We start from the raw sequence: 19,701 nt of genomic DNA on the forward strand, positions 1-19,701 counted from the left end.
GCAAAGAAGATTTGGAGCTAGAGACTGTAGCTTGAGCCCCTCTTTGTTAAGTGGTCCAAACAATAGCAGCAGCAATGTTCCTTGTTCCCAGAGCAAGCTATTTATGACAATGCCCTTTGTTAAAGGGATTGTTCAAGGGATGGTAAATTACTCTGCCAAGCTTTAGTTATTGAGTCAAGAGGAATTAATGTTTTCCTGGCATTTTCATTTGCCTTGTCACTTAAAAAAGAGACACATAGCTATTGTGATAATGGGAAAGAGGAGAAGAATTAACTCTTGGTAGTCTGTATTCTCAGACTTGAAAATATGGCTGGATTATCACAGTAGATTTTTACCTGGTGCAGCCAACATGAATTTTTCCTATAAATTTCCTTGCAGACAGCAGGAATATGTACTTCGTAGAGGTTTCCTGATAAGTGAATTTCAGCTCACTTCTCATATAATTACTTTTCCTGGTGATAATAAATAGAACTGCCATGAATTAGGCCCATAGCAGTAGAGATGTTGCTGTAAAGGGGAAAAATGGACTTCAACTGTCTGGAAATTTAAAGGAGATCTCAAGATACTGCTATTGATATTGAACAATAAGTACTTATTTTTATAAATATTTATAAATATAATATTTTTAAATATTTAATAATAATTTGCTGAACATGTTTAGACAAAAATAAACAGAAGATGGATTTCAGGACTTAGTTTAGCTTTTGTTATGGACAGGGTTAGTCTGTTCTTTCAAGGCTGCGTGCACTGTTACAATTTCCATACACTGTCTTAAAGTTTCAGATATTAACCCATTTTTTTTCCTTCTCCTGCAGATACAAGCAATCCATTTGTAGAGATGCACAGTGATATACCTAAAATAATACACATGACTGTGGGAAGAGAAATGATCATCCCATGCAGAGTCACAGCACCAAACATTGCTGTTACTTTAAAAAAGGTACCTCGATCCAAGCATGCTCTGAAAGTGTAAATATAGATGACCCTTTTTGTTTGCTTGTTTGTTTACAGCTATTGTAAGGTTTTTGAAATATTTTAACAACTTAATGTTTCTTATGCAACATTTCTTGGTGTCAGTGTGTGCAGAAATATTTCAACCCTGCAGGCTTTGTTTTGTATCTCATGGAAGGGCTTCATCAAATCTCCTACACTGAGCGACAATTTTCTGAAGAAACTTTGCATCCTCACTGACAAAGGTTTCTTAAACCCAGAAGGGAATTTCTTGTTAGGAGAAAAGATTTCCTCCCACCTCTTCCTCTGACCTTCCTCCCTTTTCCTCTTCTGTCCTCTGGAACAGCATATTAAATGCAGTCCCTGGAGACTTGCTCAGGCTGGACAAGGATCTCTGCAAGCCTTTGCCCTACCTCACTCCCACCAGTGCCTTTGCTGCTTCCTTTTACACATAAAGAGATGGCTTCTCTTTATGGGGAAATTTTGCAGGGAAACAGCAAAATGGGACTAATTTTAGAAAAAAAAAGGACATTTTTGTGGTTTGGGAAAAATATTTATTTCCTAGGTGCCTTGAGGGTTACATGGACAACTCACTGAACTATATGTATGTAATAAAGTACCTGGTATCAAGACAGAGAATGGGGCATTTTTTAAAGTTCCAGAGTTTTTTGCTTAAAAATTAGGTGGAGGTTTCTAAATAAAAGGAGTTCTGTACATGGTGGCATGAAAGTTGACACTGTTAAAAGGAAGAGAAATTTTTATCTTTATGAAATAATATGCAATTGCCAAACAATACCACCATAAGATGCTTATCTAGTTCAATACAAGTCTTTTGTTTCCTCTTGACTGCAGAGTTTTACACCAGCCATAGATTTGATTCTGTGTTTTGTCTTGACCTGGAAGTTTACCAATTCTACACAGTGCTACTTTGCTAATATAGATACTGGTTTTTCTTCTTGGTTTTCACCTGTTAAATCCCATGAAAGAAAGGAAAATGTAAAGAAAAGAAAGTGACCTGACCCAGGATATTACCCTATGTGTGTCTATGTATACACACACACAGAGACACACAGTTATCCTGCACGAAGTTGCACGAGACTGTGTGGCTATTGAATCAAAAGTAAATGAGGCTTAGCTTTCCATAGAGGAAATGTTGTAAAGTGGGAACTTATTTGGGCAATGTAGTGTTGCATCTGAAATCTCAGCATATTAAATTTCTAACTAAGAAAATTCCTGTCAGGTTTCTCTCCTATTAAACAATATTAAAAAAAATATTTTTCCTTATTTGGAGAAGATTGAGACATAGCTACTCTTTTTTTAATATCACCTTGCCTTTTGCTTGGCATTGTGGTGTAAGACATACATCTTTACACCATCAAAAACAGATGTAATACTCTCAGAAGGAGAAAGAGAAGGCGGAGCCAAGTCTTGAAAGAAAGGATTAGTTGCTTACATGTTTTGCATTCCAGGAAAAATAAAATGTGTTCCGTAATTAATCCCAGAATTTCCTGAAGCATGTACGCTACAGTGCATTACATCATATCTTACTTTATTTATCATCTGTGACACCCTTATATGAAGATTCCAGCAAGGTTATGCTCCCATAGCAATTAAGAGACGTGTTAAATGCATTTCACAGCTGCAGGCATACTACTCCTAGAGAAATGGCAAGAGCTATTTTATGTTTTCCATCAATAATAAAGGAAGAAGTTGGCGTCCCCAGAATCACCAAATCACAGAATATGCTGAGTTGGAGGGCACCCACAAGGATCATCAAGTCCAATCCTTAGCCCTGCACAGGGCCATCCCCAAAAGTGATACCATGTGCCCGAGACTATTGTCCAAATGCTTCTTGAGCTGTCATACTTGGTTCTGTGACCACTTCCCTGTGGAGGTTGTTCCAGTGCTCAACCATCCTCTGTGGCAAGAACCTTTTTCTAATATTCAGCCTAAACCTCTCCTGACACAACTTCAGGTCATTTCCTTGGGTTCTGTCACCGGTCACCACAGAGAAGAGATCAGTGCCTGCCCCTCCTCTTCCCCTCACGAGGAAGTTGCAGACTGCAATGAGGTCTCCCCTCAGTTTCCTTTTCTCCAGGCTGAACAGACCAAGTGACCTCAGCTGCTCCTCATACAGCTTCCCCTCAAGGCACTTCACTATCTTCATTTGGACACTCTCTAGTAGCTTAATATCTTTTCTATATTGTGGCTTCAAAAACTGCACACAATATTCAAGGTGAGGCCGCTCCAGTGCGGAGCAGAGTGGGAAATCCCCTCCCTTGACCAGCTGGTGATGCTTTGTCTGATGCCCCCCAGGACATGATTGGCCCTCCTGGCTGCCAGGGCGCTGCTGACTCATATTCAACTTACCGTCGACCAGGACCCCCAGGTCCCTTTCCATGGCACTGCTTTCCAGCATCTCATTCCCCAGTCTGTATGAGTATCCAGGGTTGCCCCATCCCAGAATCTGGCACTTCCCCTTGTTGAACTTCATACAGATGGTGATTGTCCAGTTTTCTTATTAGCTGAGGTCTCTCTGCAGGGCCTCCCTGCCTTTGAAGGAGTCAACAGCTCCTCCCAGTTTTGTGTCATCCGGAAACTTGCTTAGTATCCCTTCCAGTCCTGCATCCAAGTAATTTATGAAGGTGTTAAAGAGCACAGGGCTCAAGATGGACACTAGTGACAGATTGTCAGTCTGATGTTACCCCACCATCCACTATTACCTTGTGCTCGATGTGTAAGCTAATTGTTCACCCATCACATGATGTATTTATGCAGCTGGATTTATGTGTGCTGGATATCTTGTCCAGAAGAATCCTGTGAGAGACTGTATCGAAAGCTTTACTGAAATCCAGAAAGATTAAATCAACTGGCTTTCCTTGATCAACTGTGAGGGTTACCTTGTCATAGAAGGAAATCGTTTGATAAGCAGGACTTTCTTCTCATGAAGCTGTGCTGGCTGTGACCAATGATGATGATGTCCTTCAGGTGTTTTTCAACACTTCCCAGGATAATCTTCTCTATAACTTTACCAGGCACTGAAGTGAGACTGACAGACCTCTAGTTTTCTTGGTCCTCCTTCTTGCTCTTCTGGAAAGCTGGGACAATGTTTACTAGGTTCCACTCAGCTGGGACCTCTCTGGATTCCCAAGACTACTCAAAAATCACCAAGAGAGGTTTTCCATTGACATCAGCCAGCTGGGATGAGTCCCATCAGGCTGCATAGACTTGTGGGATCCAGCTGGAGCAGCAGATCCCACACAATTTCAGGGTCATCTGGGAGCTGATCATTCTCACAGTCTTGGTCCTCCAGCTCAGGGCACTGAGATCCCCTTGGTCTGTCATCCATGTTGAAGACAGAGGCAAAGAAGGTGTTGAACACCTCTGCCTTGTCTCTGTCTCTGTGAGATGATAATTCTCATCCTGTAAAGGGCCAATGATATTTCTAAACTGCCTTTTGCAATTAATATATTTCAAAAAAACTCTTTTTATTGTCCTCCACATTTCTGGCAAGCTTGAACTCCAGTTGAGCTTTGATCACACAAATTTTCTTGCTACAGTGGCAAGCAACATCTCTGAATTCTTCCCATGTAATGCAGTCCTCTGGAGCTGGAAAGAAAATTCCGCCATTAGAGTCATTAGGTTCTTCATTCTATGTGGTCAGGAAGTAAAAATATGAAATATTTTTTTTCCATTCTCTCTCTTCTGGAAGGACTCACTACAGGTGTATGAGCACTGCCTCCAGCATTCCTGTGCAGTGCTACTTCTTATTTTTAGTGGACTAATGTGGGAAAGGTTTATTATCCATCTTCAACACTCAAATGATTTTTTTTCCATCTTTACCTTAGTCAACTCTTTCGAGATACTGTGTTGTTCTCACTTCCAGGCTGAACATCTGTAAAAGTTGTATTTTACAGAATGGCAATCACATACAACACAGGAGGAGGATCTTCAAAATTCAAGAAGCTAATAACACAGATTGGGAATTAGGGATGGAGGTTTTAATTCCTATTTCAAATTCAGCCTTCAGATCCTGTTATAACCTTTATCTGCAACAACTACTGTCTGTGTCTCTTCCTCATCATATGAAGACTGTGAAATCAATTGATAGTTTTGATCTAATGCTTAATACCTTGATATCCAGAGCCTCTCAAACCATCATTCCTATCGATACGATTCTGGCTGCCTCATTTAAGATCCCTAAAATAAGATAATCCTTACTGCAAGTAAGGTGTGTACTTCTCTTACCTCTTAATTTGCTTTAATCTTGCTAAATGAAGAAAGCATCAACTTTTGGTACAATGGTTTGATTCCTCCTTCTGGATTGTCTGTCATAAAGTCAACAATGACATTCATGGGAGGAGAGGTAAATAAACTTCAGCATAAAGAATAAAAAGAGGAAAAAAACCCAGGGATGTTGCAAGTCATGCCGTCTGAATTGTTAATAATGCCACCTCATGCTTCCCAAATTGACGGGAAGGGAAGCATGAAAGAAAAGATAGGCATTCAAAACTCTAATGTACACTTTTACTAAGCTTTTAGCTAGCTCTTTCCAGTAAAATCTACCTTTGGAAATGTGGGGAACCACACCTTTTCTATGCACTCTTGCCCATATGTATGTACCCAAACCTGTGTGGTAGTTGAGCAAGTTTTGAGCTGGCTTCCCATCAAATCTCCAAAGCTCAGCAAAAGCCTTTTCCTTCCCTCCCCCTTTAGGCAAAGGGAAAAAAAAAAAACTATAGAAACTGAGAGAAATTGAAACCTACCGAATTATATAAAAAATATATATTTACATATATTTACAATTATATATACAATTTGAATATATTGTATACACGATAGGGAGCTCTTGAGGGGAAAAAAAGGGAAAAGGGAGGGGGAAAAAGGGATTAAAAAAACTAAAAAAACCCAAATATCCTTCAAATATACCCTGTTAATAGAAAGCTAGCGAATAAATACAAAAAACCAAATTTAATACTCCCCTGAACGCGACAGCAGAACTGTGCAAGGTACCAGCCAACTCCCCACGCCTTCTGAAGGGACCAGAGATAATGGCAGGTCCAAGCAGGCAGGCTCTGGCCTATACAAACAAAGACCATCTGTGGAGAGACCTGTCGTCTTCAGCCACCGGAAGAGAGAAGAGAATGAGCTCTCTTATCTACGCCTTATTTATATGTTGTGTTGCATTAAAGGATGATTTGGAATACTTCCTTAGATTTCTGACCCCCCTTGCTAAGGAAGGCCTAAAAAATCCAAAAGCCAACCCACTACAGTAGTACTGTGTTAGTGCTGCTAGGTAGCAAAAAGATTTAGTGGTTGGTGCTGGGCAAAGAAGGAGGCACAGCCTATACCAAAAGAAACTGAAGTTTAGTTTTGAAACAAAGAAGGTAAAAGGCTAGGACTGCACTGGCAGCCACAGTGATGTGGTTCATGTAGATAAGTATGTAGACAATAAATTCCATGTTTACTGCAGCTGTCACAACAAACTGATTCTTTGAATGCCTCTGATTCGCTGCTGGTACCCATCTGTAAGCTATTATTGCAGCTGAATTTATCCTCTGCTGCTTCAGTGGAAACCTCACTGTTCCGACACTTCATAGGTTTTCTACACCTCTTTGTGGTGACCAAATGGCCAAGTTTTTGACAAGGCCCTGAACTACATGGGCCCTGCTCTGCACAGGTGCAGGACCAGATGATCTCTAGAGGTCCCTTCCTACCTGAATTATCGTGTGATTCTGGGATCCTCTGTCCTTTATCATCCATGCAGTGATCAGCATGGTGATGATGCCATGTCTCTAGTTGATGGCCTGGAAGCTGGTTTAGGGAAGAGCAAAGCAACTCCCATTCTCTGAGAGTGGAACACAGGACATCTGAACCAGTAGGGTTGGCAGAGGAGAACAGTGTGGAGGAGAGCTGGGTAAGAAACTGAAGCAAGTAAGGAGAGAGGGTAGAGCTGTGAAGGGTTCTGAGGGTGAGCACCCAGCCACCACCCATGTTCTCATCTGAGAAAAAGTCCTGGTATTCCCATCCTCTGAAAGGGACTTGTCATAGTATCTTGTTTTATTTTGTTTCATTTAGAACAGGAATGGCAACAGAGCTCTTAAAAGCCAGGATATTGTTGAATGGTAGCTAGCAGTCTGTAATATAATGGGCTTTACTTTGGGGGTGTATGTGTGTGTAACAAACACTTTCCCCACGATTCACATGCTTATTATAGCACCTTATCAGCTGTTGTAAAGATAAGGAATTCTACCAGAGCATTTTGTGCTCTGTATTTATTGTTTATTTGATTCATCATGCATTTATTTCTTTTGGAAGAAATGGCATGAGATCAGTGAATGTGATCTCAAGGGTAGCTTTCTACATACACTGAGCAGGCAGCATCAAGGATGCCACGTTTTGGAGAGAAGCTGTACCACACAGGAAGGAGCTGGACAGCTGTGCTTCCCCCAGCCTCCAACAGCCAACCATGCTGGCTTTGGCTGGAGGAAGGAGAGGGCTGGCCAACACATAAGTCCTCTGCTCAAATAAAGGGGAAGAAAGAGATGAAGGGTCATTATGTGACTGGAGCACAGGGAGAAGTGATGGGCTGCAAGGTGCTTAGTTGATCTAGGGATCTTTGCTTAGGGCCCCAATTCACTTAAACTCTGTGCCATCTTTCAAAATATCTTATTTTTACCTTAAAAGCAGGTGTTATCAGAGTATAGTCACATCCAGACTTTGTACCCATGGCTGATCTCCGTGTTACCCAAATGGGGGCATTTATTCCATCAATAACATATAACAAAAAAGCATGAGATTTTGTCTGACCTTCAATGCCTATGTCATGCTTTGCCTTTTCAGGGTTTTCTTTATACCTTATTATTATGGGGCTTAAAGTACAAAGGATTTTAATGTAAAATATAACTTGTACTGCTGACAAAGTGAATGCTTGATCCCACATGGCAATAATTTATTTTTTAAGTTGTTTGGACAACATAAATGAGAGATGCATCAAATTGAATCCTGGCAGTAATTTGTTAAAGCCATGAAATGACAGCAAACTAAGTCCATTTGTCACCTCCATTGAAAAATGGGTATTTGTGTCTCTGTGGTGGAACCAGGATATTTAATTGCAAAGATGAGCACTTTGGCTGCCAACCAGGACCCAACAGACCAGCAGCCCAAGTGCTGAAGTTAATGATAGTGTCAATCTATTGTGTCATAAATTACATCCTGTTATAAATAATGAAATCTTGGAAACAAATGCAACATTCACATTCTTCACCCAGATTTTTCCTTTATTTTGTGATGAAAATGTGACTTGAAAAACCTGCATCATTAAATGTCATCCTTTCTGCTTTGATTGGCATTTTTTAGGGTGTTTTTTTACTCATTCCTTTTTATTAGGATACTTTGATTAGAGAGTAAGCATGAGGAGGAGTTGTTTTTATGATGTGTGTTTGACACTTCCAGATTCCACGAGAAACCCTAATTCCTGATGGCAAGACAATAATCTGGGACAGCATGAAAGGCTTCAGAATACCTAAAGCAACCTACAAATTCATAGGGCTCCTGAGCTGCGAGACAACCATCGGTGGACACACGTATAGCACAAAATACCTAACGCATCGAGAAAGTATGTAGCATTCGCCATTCCCTGTCTTTCAGAAAGCACTCTTCCCTGCTGACATTACTAATTTTTCTCTCTTTGTCACATGCAGCCAACACAATTTTCGATGTTCAGTTAAGCACCCCACGTCTTGTCAAGATGCTGAAGGGAGACAGCCTAGCACTTAACTGCACTGTCACTGCAGCCTGGAACACCAGAGTGCAGATGACATGGACTTATCCTGGGGAGGTGAGCACTGTGACTGAAATAAAGAAACCAGAAGTTTCCCACAGATCATGCTGCATCTATCATCCTGGGAGGAATTCTTCTTTGGAATGCTTGCCGTGGTTTGCATTCCATCATTTTGACCCTTGCTGACGTGTCTCTCTTAAGGTTCCTTTTTTTTCTTTCTGGTGCTTAATTGAATAAGTAAACATGTTTACACAATGTACTCTGGTTATATTGCGTAATCACAAGCGAACACTAGAATTGTTTCATGTCTGGGAGCTTCTTTTCGACTTGATGAAATAATAAAAATTTATCACCCAGTTCCAGTCAGGGACATACTCTTGTGACATAAAGGTTTTCAGTGAGGCTGGCTTTCTCAACTCATTCATTTCAAAGACTGGCAGACAATCAGGCACCCAACCTGAGCATGTTTAGAAAAGATATTATGATTTAGCTAGCCCAAATCTCATTTGTCAAGTGTCACATGCACAGTCCTCTTGTTTTGACAACTACAGGAATGATCTTGAATGTGTTTCTCCACCCCCCATGTTGGGTGCATCCTCATAAATATTTGTCACTTACAGAATAACTGCCAGCGAGTCCCTGTAAAGCTGATAAGAAATTTGACATTAGCTTAAGATTTACAACTCCCATTCCTTTCATGTCAGTTTGATTTATGCTGATGATTCAAGTCAAGATCATTTACTATGTCACTCATTGTGTCTAATTACAAGCTGAAATTATGATTGCATTACATAGGAAAAATTAATGTAATTATTTATTATATACTGTAGCCATTTTCCCTGGCATTTTTTCACCCCCGAAGTAAACAACTTAGCAAAAAGAATTACTCCAAATATATTATATTGCTCATTGCTGCCTTACCAAACCCCAGCTGGGCACCACACTTGTGTAATTCTGCTTTGTTTTTATTTTTATGGTAACTGAAGGGTGCTCAGTGTTTATAAGCCACCAACAATGTCCTGGGTTAAATAAACTTCGAGGCCAAAGGTTGAGGGGGAGTTGCAGGAAATAACTCCTCAGACTTTCATTATCTTCAGTTCCACCCTGCCATTCCCTTGCCAAATCTAGTCCATTTTCCATCTGTAGCATTTCCAGAATTCTCCCCTTCTTGTATTAATGTTCTCCTCTTCTGTATGTCTGCTACCTATGGCACTGAATCCAGGCACCAAACTATGTGCTGCTCTTCATATCGCGGTTTCAGGGATTTTCAGGAGCAGGGCTGGACAATGCAGTGGGGAGCGGGGCATGTTGGTATGGCAGGCTGTACAGAAGGGATGATCTTCCTCTGGAAAGTACTACCTTGGATGCTATTACAACTTTGGTGAAGACAGGGATGAATTGCCATATAATGTTGCATATTTTATTGTTGACCCCCTGGAAATGTTAAGCATCTTTTTATTACCTGTCTGTGCTGTACAGAGGGATCTGGGGTTTTTTATTAAGTTATGGTGGCAGTACAGTAAAATGAAAATCCTAATAATCATGAAAATTGGCTTGATTAAGCTTTTTGGTTTTCATTTTTTCGCTTTTACAGACAAGGAGAAGAGGTTCCGTAATGCAGCGAATTGACCAGAAGAATACAGAGGCTAATATTTTTTACAGCATCCTTGTTGTTGACAAAGTGCGTGATATTGATAAAGGGCAGTACACCTGCCACGTGAAGAGCGGGCCCTCGATCAAAGCTGTTAACACAACAGTCATTGTTTATGGTAAGAAGTGTTGCAGATTTGTAGAATACAGAATGATCATATACCAAGGTCAGTCATATGATAGCTTTACATCTTGACAGAAAGTGGAAGTGAATTTGTAGCATATTCATCATAGGTAGAAAAAGGAAAACGAGGGAGGAAGGGCACTCAGGAGGGAGACCATGTGCCATTTCCTCCATGGCTGTTTTGTATTGTTGCCAGCAGACATGTTAATGTTCCATTTGATCAGTTTTGTCTGCTAAATACTGTGATGACGCTGTCTTCAGTCAGTTCTAGTAGATGCAGTCAGTGAAACTATAGTTTTTTGGGAAAAAAAGTACAAGCTGAATTTAAATAGAAGAATCCCACTTTCTCTTGTATGGTACTTTATGCTTTGCTGTCTCTGAAAAATTAAGAAGATATAGATACCCTAGCTCTGCATGGAGCAGGGAGCTTGTAGATCATTCAAAAAATTAAACGAGATACTGCAAATCATTAATATGGTTTCACAGTGGGAGCCTTAAATGAGTCCCCCACGATCTGCCTGGGCCTTCTGTGAAGTCTGGCAATTTCTGGCGTTATTTCAAAAGTATGTGAATTAGGGTTTTTGTGCATTGGGACTCTAGGAGAAGCTACCTTCTTTGTGGCATCTTGTTACAAGTAGGACTGTGCAGGATCTTTGGGGAACCACTGATGTTATAGACCAAGTGGCTGATGGGTGTCCTCTGCAATTGATTTGTTCATGTTTTCAGTGGTGTACCTTTTCTCTCTCACCTGGAAGTGTGGACTAAGCACCTTGTGTTGGTATTCTTAGAGAGTATTTCAGTCCATTCTCTCTATTTCAGCTCTGGGAGCATAGGATGAATCATGATACCTACTTACTATATTCTTAAACAATTAACTGAAGCTGTCAGAAACTGAGTTTTAGATTAAAATTAAAGTTAGAGAAACTGAAACTGTCAAAGTCAGCCTGTAAACTCATATTCACATAAGCAGCCCCATCTATGGGATACCTATATTAGAAAGAGCCTGTGTGAATAAAGGCTTGCAGAATCAAGGTTGTATCTTTATAACATGACTTATGTAATTAAACTACTTATTTGTCTTCTGCATGTTATTTTCAATGTACATAGCAAGTGTGAATAAATATTGCACTTGTTTAATAGATATCCCCCATCCTTATGCAATTCATAATATCAGTAAATATTGCATTGTAAATTTGACAGGTATTATCAAAGGGACATTCAAACAGTTTTTCATTTTTGAATCTTTTATTTTGCACAAGTTGGCAGGAGAGAAAAAGATATTTTCCAATGTATTGTTTGAATTTTGTGTTCTATTGCCTCTGATAAAAGCCATCAGGTTGCCAGAGAGTTGGAGATATGGGGCAGAACAACTGAAAAAGAGCAAATTCCAGCAGGTTCAGATTGTTCTGTGAAGTGACAAAGATTTGTTTGTTTAATGAAACAGCTGTTTACCAATGATACAGAAAGTTTCTGCCTTTTTCCTTTGCTATTTCTCTGAAGGTCCCTTAAATCCTCTTTGGCAGAATATTTTCTTTTGCAACATTAATTGATTCTTGGCCTGTAGAAGTAGAAAGGTCATCTGATCATCTAGTTCAGCTTCCCACATACCAAGAACTACTTAATCTCTTACGTGTTTTTTTCTGGATGAAGCATAATATGAATTTGGCTAGACCATATCTTCTCCAAGCAGATTCATGCCCTGGGAACTGTATCTCAGTTTCTTGTATATTTGTGGTATTCTTTTCTATTTTACAGATCTCTAGGAGGCTAGGCTCTATTCTTGTTGCTACGTGGGATCATCAAAATTATTAATGATAATTTTTATTTGGATTCCTATTCTTTTTAGTAGAGCAACTCTTTTTGCAGGAATAAAAATCAGTAATACAGTGTGCTTTTTTATTTTGTTTAAGATAAAATGTTCATTAATTTGAAACGTCGAAGAAAAACTGTGCTGGAGGCTGTAGCTGGAAGAAAATCCTATCGCTTGTCAGTGAAAGTGAAGGCATTTCCCTCTCCAGAGGTTATATGGTAGGACAACAGTTACTTTCAAATATGCATCTTGAACCTCTTCTTAGATGAATAGGACCCCTTGAAATGACAACAAACTGGAGGCAATACAGTTCAGAAGTTTTATTGGAAGTTTCAGAGTTGCCCAGGGTTCTAACAATTTATGAGAACATTACCTCCATTTTGCAAGTGCAAAAAAGGAGATCTGGAAAGTTTAAAGTTGAGATCCTCAAATGTGTTGGATATGCCTCCTCTTGAAATCAATGGACACTCTACAGCTAAATATCTCTAGCAGCCTTGACTGAAGTGTCTCATTCAGCTTCACTCAGACTTAGATATGAGACCTGAACTTGCTTTTCAGACAGTAAGAGAAAGAAAAGGTTTTCATTAAAATAGCTGTTTGACTTGAGTCATACAGACATGCACTATTAGAAAAAAAAAGGAGTTGGTGCTATTATGTTGTGATCTGCAGGTTGTAGATCTACTTTAGTGACGGGGGCACTCCCTTTATCTCATGTATACTGTGCTAAGAATTCTTTTGAACAGTTTTTGTATAATCCAAACTACTTTTATATAAAACAATGTTATCTATTCATGATCTGAAGTGTTTTTTTGTTTCAATCATTTTAAACATCAGTAACTCTGTTCAATTCATTGCACTTCAACAAAGGATCTATGACAAGACTGATTAAGAAAACAAACCACACATACATGAACAGTGAGAATTCATGTTACTCACAGCCAGGAATCACTTTTACTCCAAAAATGTTGTTCCATTTTACAAACCCCTTACATTTATGGCTCCATATGGAAAATTAAGGGGTGAATGTGGCACTGATGCTGGCCATTTATATGGCATATTCTGTTTCTCTAATGGTTGGGCTTGTTGACTATATTGACCATTGACATATAGATCCAAAACTTCTGAAATAAAAAAATCTCCAAACATTTAAAAAAGAATTTTAAAATTTTTTATTTATTTCTCACTGTGAGGTTGGTCAAACATTAGAACAAGTAATCCAGAGTGGCTGTGCAGTCTCCATCCTTGGAGATATCCAAAACCATACTGAAAATGGTCTTGGGCAACCTTCTGATCTTGCTTTGTACAGGGGATTGGACTAGACAAAAGCTCTTTCAGCTGTAACTATTCTGTGGTTCTGTAAAATACAGATACAGAGAAATGCCTAAATCCATAGCCCTTTGAACAAATTTTTAGTGCTCCTCTAATACTAGTAAGAATTTTATGTAAATACTTATTAAAACTTGTGAATCATTTTGATCAAGTCCATCATCATAGTGAATCTCTGTTGCACCCTTCTACTAACATCATGTTAATCTTCTTGTAACTTATTAAAATGTAGTTTACAATGTATTTTAGACTTTGAAGAAAAATGTTGTGCTTCAGGAATCTGTGTGTAAGCAACAGTTAGTACTTTCTATGTTGATTTTCTGTTATCTTTGAAAACATTCACTTGATAGCAGGATATCTGATTCTTAAGTGCTTATCTAATCTACTTACTCTTCCTCTTCCTAAAATCACAGCTGTGCTTAGGCTACTGTAATCCTTTGTCCCAGGATGTATTCTGAGGTCATAAAAAAATGGTCACTGCAGGGATGATGCAACCTCTATTTCCATGAGTGACTCTTGGCCAGAATGGTTGTCTTCTAGACTAAATGGTGGCACAAGCATGGACAACTGCAATTTTCAGCAACTCTCAAATGCCATAGAGCCCTGTCAGATCCTTAACAATTTTAATATATAGAATAGATTTTCTAAAGTATTTTACAAATATCAGCAATCCTTTTTGAAAGGGGAGGATAAGCCTCTAGTAAACAGAATCTCAGACTGTAAATCCTTTCCCAAAGATTGAGAAGTGTTGTGAAATGAAGGAACACAGGCAGTTTAACCAAAAATAGTTTACAAAATTTTGATTTCTGGAATTCTGTTAAACAGGTTAAAAGATGGGCTACCTGCTGCTGAAAAATGCGCCCGGTACATAGTTAAAGACTATTCATTAATCATCAAGGATGTTGCTGAGGAAGATGCTGGAAACTACACCATAATATTGAGCATAAGACAGTGGAACTTGTCGAAGAATCTTACAGTTACTCTTACGGTAAATGGTAAGTTTGCAACCTGTTCCCATGCTTCTCCTGAACATGTAAATGCTGAATTTTCATTCAGCTGTATTGTCATAGGTCTTGCACAGGTCAGGACTTTGTGGGTTTTCTTACTGATTTGCATGAGCCCAAATGCAAGCCTCAGATGCTGTGTGGCAGACTGATCTTTGAGTCAGAAGATGGACACTGGTTTCCATTAGAAGGGTTTCTGTCTTCCACAGTCACATACTTATTTGTGATGACTTAAATGTGTTACTAACTGCTCATCTGACTTGATTCAGGACTGCTGGTTTGTTTTGTTCTCCTGGGAAATTTTCTTGTTACTCACACTGCAATAATGTATTTTTTTTTATGATCATGCTATACATTGGAAATGAGCTTGTTTTAATTGCTTTTCGATTTTTACTCTTTACAGTGAAACCCCAGATATACGAAAATGCTGTGTCTTCATTCCCTGATCCCAATCTGTATTTTTTGGGCAGCAAACAAGTGCTGACGTGCACTGCATATGGTATTCCTCAGCCTAAAATTACATGGATGTGGTATCCCTGTAAACAAAACCATTATAAAACAAGGTAGGACAACTTCCTTGCTTTTATTTAGCATGTCTTCCCTTACTACTACACTTAAATATTTACTTTTTTTTTTACAAGAATAAGGCTTGCTATAAACATTGCTTATTTAGTAAAGTTTGTATTCAGCCAAATATTTAAGCACATGCTTAACTGCAGGAATACAAGATGTCATTCAACCAAGTACAACAAACATCTCAAACTAAGGGTACTTGCTTTGAGATCAGTCAGAGAATGGACAGCATTTCCTAGAAGCACATGCTGTTTTTCCCACTATGCCTTTCTTTGGGATTATGTTAATGACTGTCTTTCTGTGCCTTTCTCACCAAGAGGTGGCACTAGCAATCTCTCCGTTTGCCGGAATAGATATAACCTGAAATTCTCCATTTCGAGGACAGGTGAGGGCTGCATTTCCTCTATCTGGTATGTTACCCTTGAAGGGCAAGTCACAAAATTTGAGTATTAATTTATTTTTGCAAATAGGTGTAAGAGAAAAGAAGTCACATCTTCTAACTAGAGAAACATTGAGAAAGACCTATATGAAAATTTTCAGTCTTTTAGTTTCTTTCAAGAGTTTATACAACTATGCATACTCTGGATTGAAATCTCAGTGCAGCACTGAAGAAACAGTTGTTTCTTCCTTGGGAGCTGGGGTGGTGCTCATCCATTGTCAGATATTTCCTTCTGTCAACAAACACAGATCTGCGCTACAGCACAGGAGAGTGTGTCATCAGAAAGAGAAATTAATAACTACAAGCAGGTGTTCAATTTTGTGCTAAACTCTAGACTCCATTAAATGTTAATTAGGAGTGTGTTTGAGCAGGTGATCCAAGGAGAAATGTAACAATTTGAATCAGCTATTGGCTCTGTTACAAGGTTGTTTCCAGACTTGATTCCAAATTGCTTCATAATTGTTCTGTGATATTCTCTCTAACCCTCTTCCCTTCCTTCTCCTTAAAGTACTCACCGAAAAAGTAGTCTGGAGAACACCATTTATAATACTTTGCCTAAAAGAAGTGGAATGACTCCCTCTGAATAATATGGCAACAATTAACTATCACAGAAAGGCATAAATACCCAAGTAATTACATTTTGTTTCCTGCTCCAGGTGGGGAGCAGAGTGGAGTACCTCAGCAGCTGGCACACCTTGCTCAGGCTGATGTCTGTGCCAGTTTGGGTGTTCTCCTTCAAGAACTGGAAAACCCTTTAATCCTACTTATTTCATTACACTTTCCTCTTTGTGTGAGGGAAAGTTTACCTAAATAACAGATTTAAGGTGCATATACCTTCTGCAGATAAAAAACTTATCTTGTTCTGCCCTTACAGCATTTTTCTTGTATTTACCTGCCCAATGTTAGGTTTCCAATATTAAAATGTTGCTCTGCTTGTGCTCAAGTAGTGCTTATTTCCATGCACAGATGCACCTTGTACCTTAAGTCAATAAACCTCCACAAATGTATGGCATTCACGGTGTATGGCAGTAGGGATTCTCAGCAAATTTCTGAGTTGTGTGTCACAGGACAGAGCATCTACTCCAAGTAAAAAGATGCTGTTGCTGCAAAGATCGTGCAGTGCACAGATCTGTTTGCTCCAGGATTTGTATATGTGTTTAACTTCTCATCACTTGAGTAGTGTCACTGCAAGCTGGAGGATGATGCATAGTGCATGTTAGATGCTTTTATTTTTGAAGGACTATTGCCTACGACCTCCTTAACGGCAACCATTAGGTTATATGGCTGCTTCTTTCAATTTATTTTCGAAACAGTATTTCTGTTTCAGTGATCTAAAAATACCTCAATTAATTCCATTGTTTTTAAAAGCAGAGGTAGTTTAATGCTTTGTGATTGATACAATCAATTTGCATAACTTTTTTTTCTACTTCTGTCTGACCAGTAACAGGAGACCAGCCGAACAAAATAATTTCTACAGTTTCCTCATAACAAATTAAAAATTAAAAAAAAAAGAAAGTTGTAAAGTTGCTCAACAAATGTGAATTTTTGAAACATGGAAAGACCAACATCATTAAAATTCCCTGTTCCTTATTTTCTATTACAATTACTTTATTTGAACCAACTCTATTGCCATTAAACAACTTTCTGTTAGCTAGCTAGCTAACTAGATAGATAGGTGGTAAGATTGTCTTCTGATGGCCACCCCAGCAAGGAAACACAGGTGAGTCAAGAAAAACTGTCAGGGGCAAATTGTAATGTTCTGGGGCTTTTTAAAGCTTATGTAGAGCTATTAAGTTTAGAGATGACAGGCAAAAGACAATAGAAGATGCAATGAGAAATAAAAGCAAGTAGAGAAAAAAATAAAATTAGCATTTCTTAAATGATTAAGAATCTTCTTCTCCAGGGCTACCTTACTGCAGCTTATTCTGCTGCTCTGTAGCAGACATACATTCCCAAACCGAGAAGTCCACAGTTGCTCACTGGATATAGCGGAGGACAGCTGGTGGGACACTTGTCCTGCAGTGTCCACCAGCCTCACTGGCCTTTTCTCTACCACTCTGGAGCTGTTCTTTCTGTCCTGGTTTTGGCTCAGGTTGGGTTGTCAGCAGAGGTGTGCAGGGGCAGACAGTTGCAGGACTTGCTGAGGGTCTCCAGAGCGAGGCAGGCTGGGATCCACCTAAAACGGATCAGTTCTGAGGCTGCAGAACAAGTATCTGCATGCCAGGAACGTGCTTGATGTTAATGGTTCTTGACCCGAATCTCTTCAGCAGATTTGTGTTTATCTTAAACTGGCCTGGCAGAGATTGCCAAGAAAGGGACGTGGGATACTGCTATTGCTCAGCAGTTATGCAGTGTCATTTGGGGCAAGTTTCTCTCTCTGGACGTTTCTATGTGGGCAGTTCAAGAGATACCTTTGAGCTCTGCCCAAGGTTTAACTGATCTGCCCCTCAGAAACTGCAAACAGATGCCACACTGAAATTTTACTGTAGGTGTTCCAACTCTCCTATCACCTTGCTGCATCCCTCTCTCCTTGATCTGTCAGTTTTGCTTAGCTTTAAACTGAATACGAGATTATTATTTTACAACCCTGTCATCACATCAGTCTGTGATTTTTTGGCTTTTGGGTTATTTTCTGTGTGTATGTGCTTGAGGGAGAGAGAAACATAAGGGTATTTTGAAGTTGCCTACAAAAACAAAGTCATAGGTAAAACTAGTACATGATTCTCTGCCTTACTGACTATAGTGTCAGGATATGAACTCTTCTTGGTGGTAAAATCACCTAACGGTGGGATTGGAAATGGAGGGCTGAATACATGAAGTTGAGGACAGAAGCAGGCAGCAGAGACCAGGGCTGTACAGCAATGCTGAATCTGGTGCTGCTGCCAAAGAGCTAATTTCAGGAAACCAAAACATTTGCAGCGCTCTGATGTGTGAGGGTCCTCATTGAAATCACTACTGATTTGACACAGAGTGATAAGAAGGGAATATCACCTCCCTTGGAGACTTGTATGCAGTATAAAGGCAGGGTCATGTGAATGACTTTCTATAAAAATAGTTTTCTATTAAATTTCTATAGAAATAGCTCTCCAGCACTGCAGAGGAAGGAAGAGGAGCATCTCTGGGAGGAAAAAAATAGGGGTTTTCCTTGAAACTTCTGCAGACATACAGAAAGACTGAAACTAGCATAATGACATTGCACGGGCAGACTCTCACTGACTTCAGTGAAAGAGGAGGCAGGCTATGTGTACATAGCAGCCTAATTGCATTTCTGCATTGTTTATGTCAGTGTATTAACAAGGGATTGAAAGGCAGCATCATTAGGATGTACTTGGAGAGATGATCAGGGGAAACCAGATTTGGAACATCAGTGAGGTATGTAAAATGAACAAGTAAAGAACAAATGTTAATTGTACTTAATTAGAAATGTACTGAACCACCCAAATTTAATTGTTGGATGTCTGCAAACATTGATGCCCATTAGTTTGTCCACAGCAACTGGTTTTGTTCCCTGTGCCACCTTCTATTTTCAGGAAAGGGAAATCTGAGTCCTTAGAGCTGGTAAAAGTAGGTCAGATGCCATTAATAAACAGGTAATTCTAAAATGCCTTTGTTTCATTTGACATGTGGCTAGATCCTCAGCTCTAAATTCATACTGTCTGAGGATCTGGCTGATGGTCTTTGTGGCTTCCGCCCTGTGCTATAAGATATCTTCTTACAGCAATCTAGTAATGTAAAGGTACTTATGGGTACACCAAAAAATTACACTAGCTATTCCCTTATTTTGCTGCAGTTGAGGAAATAGATTAGTGTAAAAAAAAATCAAACCCTGTGATTTTTTTACGTATCTTTCAAAAAATGCAGATGAACTGCCATGACTGTACATTGTAGCAGCATGGACTTGCAGGGAATTTGAAACCAAAAGAAAGAGAGGAGTGAAATAGCATCTGATCTACTTCAGCCTGAACAAGCAATATGTTGAAGTATCTCATTCTGCACTTCCACTGGGACCCAAAATTCAGTGCTTGCTTGCAAACACATTCT

At 39.4% G+C, this 19,701-nt stretch overlaps 1 protein-coding gene across 2 annotated transcripts in view; it reads left to right on the forward strand.

The window, feature by feature from the left end:
* FLT1 (fms related receptor tyrosine kinase 1) overlaps positions 1-19,701 on the forward strand; it is a 111,317-nt gene that overhangs the window by 24,152 nt on the left and 67,464 nt on the right. For both annotated transcript variants that reach the window (XM_027727193.2, XM_039386867.1), the window contains exons 4-10: positions 816-940; positions 8,407-8,569; positions 8,655-8,791; positions 10,329-10,503; positions 12,419-12,536; positions 14,470-14,639; positions 15,052-15,211. In XM_027727193.2, the coding sequence (XP_027582994.1) occupies positions 816-940; positions 8,407-8,569; positions 8,655-8,791; positions 10,329-10,503; positions 12,419-12,536; positions 14,470-14,639; positions 15,052-15,211 (1,048 nt within the window). The remainder of the gene's footprint in view (positions 1-815; positions 941-8,406; positions 8,570-8,654; positions 8,792-10,328; positions 10,504-12,418; positions 12,537-14,469; positions 14,640-15,051; positions 15,212-19,701) is intronic.

This window comes from Pipra filicauda, unplaced genomic scaffold, assembly GCF_003945595.2.
Source record: "Pipra filicauda isolate LSUMZ 115617 unplaced genomic scaffold, ASM394559v2 scaffold50_size3627746_pilon, whole genome shotgun sequence".
NCBI lineage: Eukaryota > Metazoa > Chordata > Aves > Passeriformes > Pipridae > Pipra > Pipra filicauda.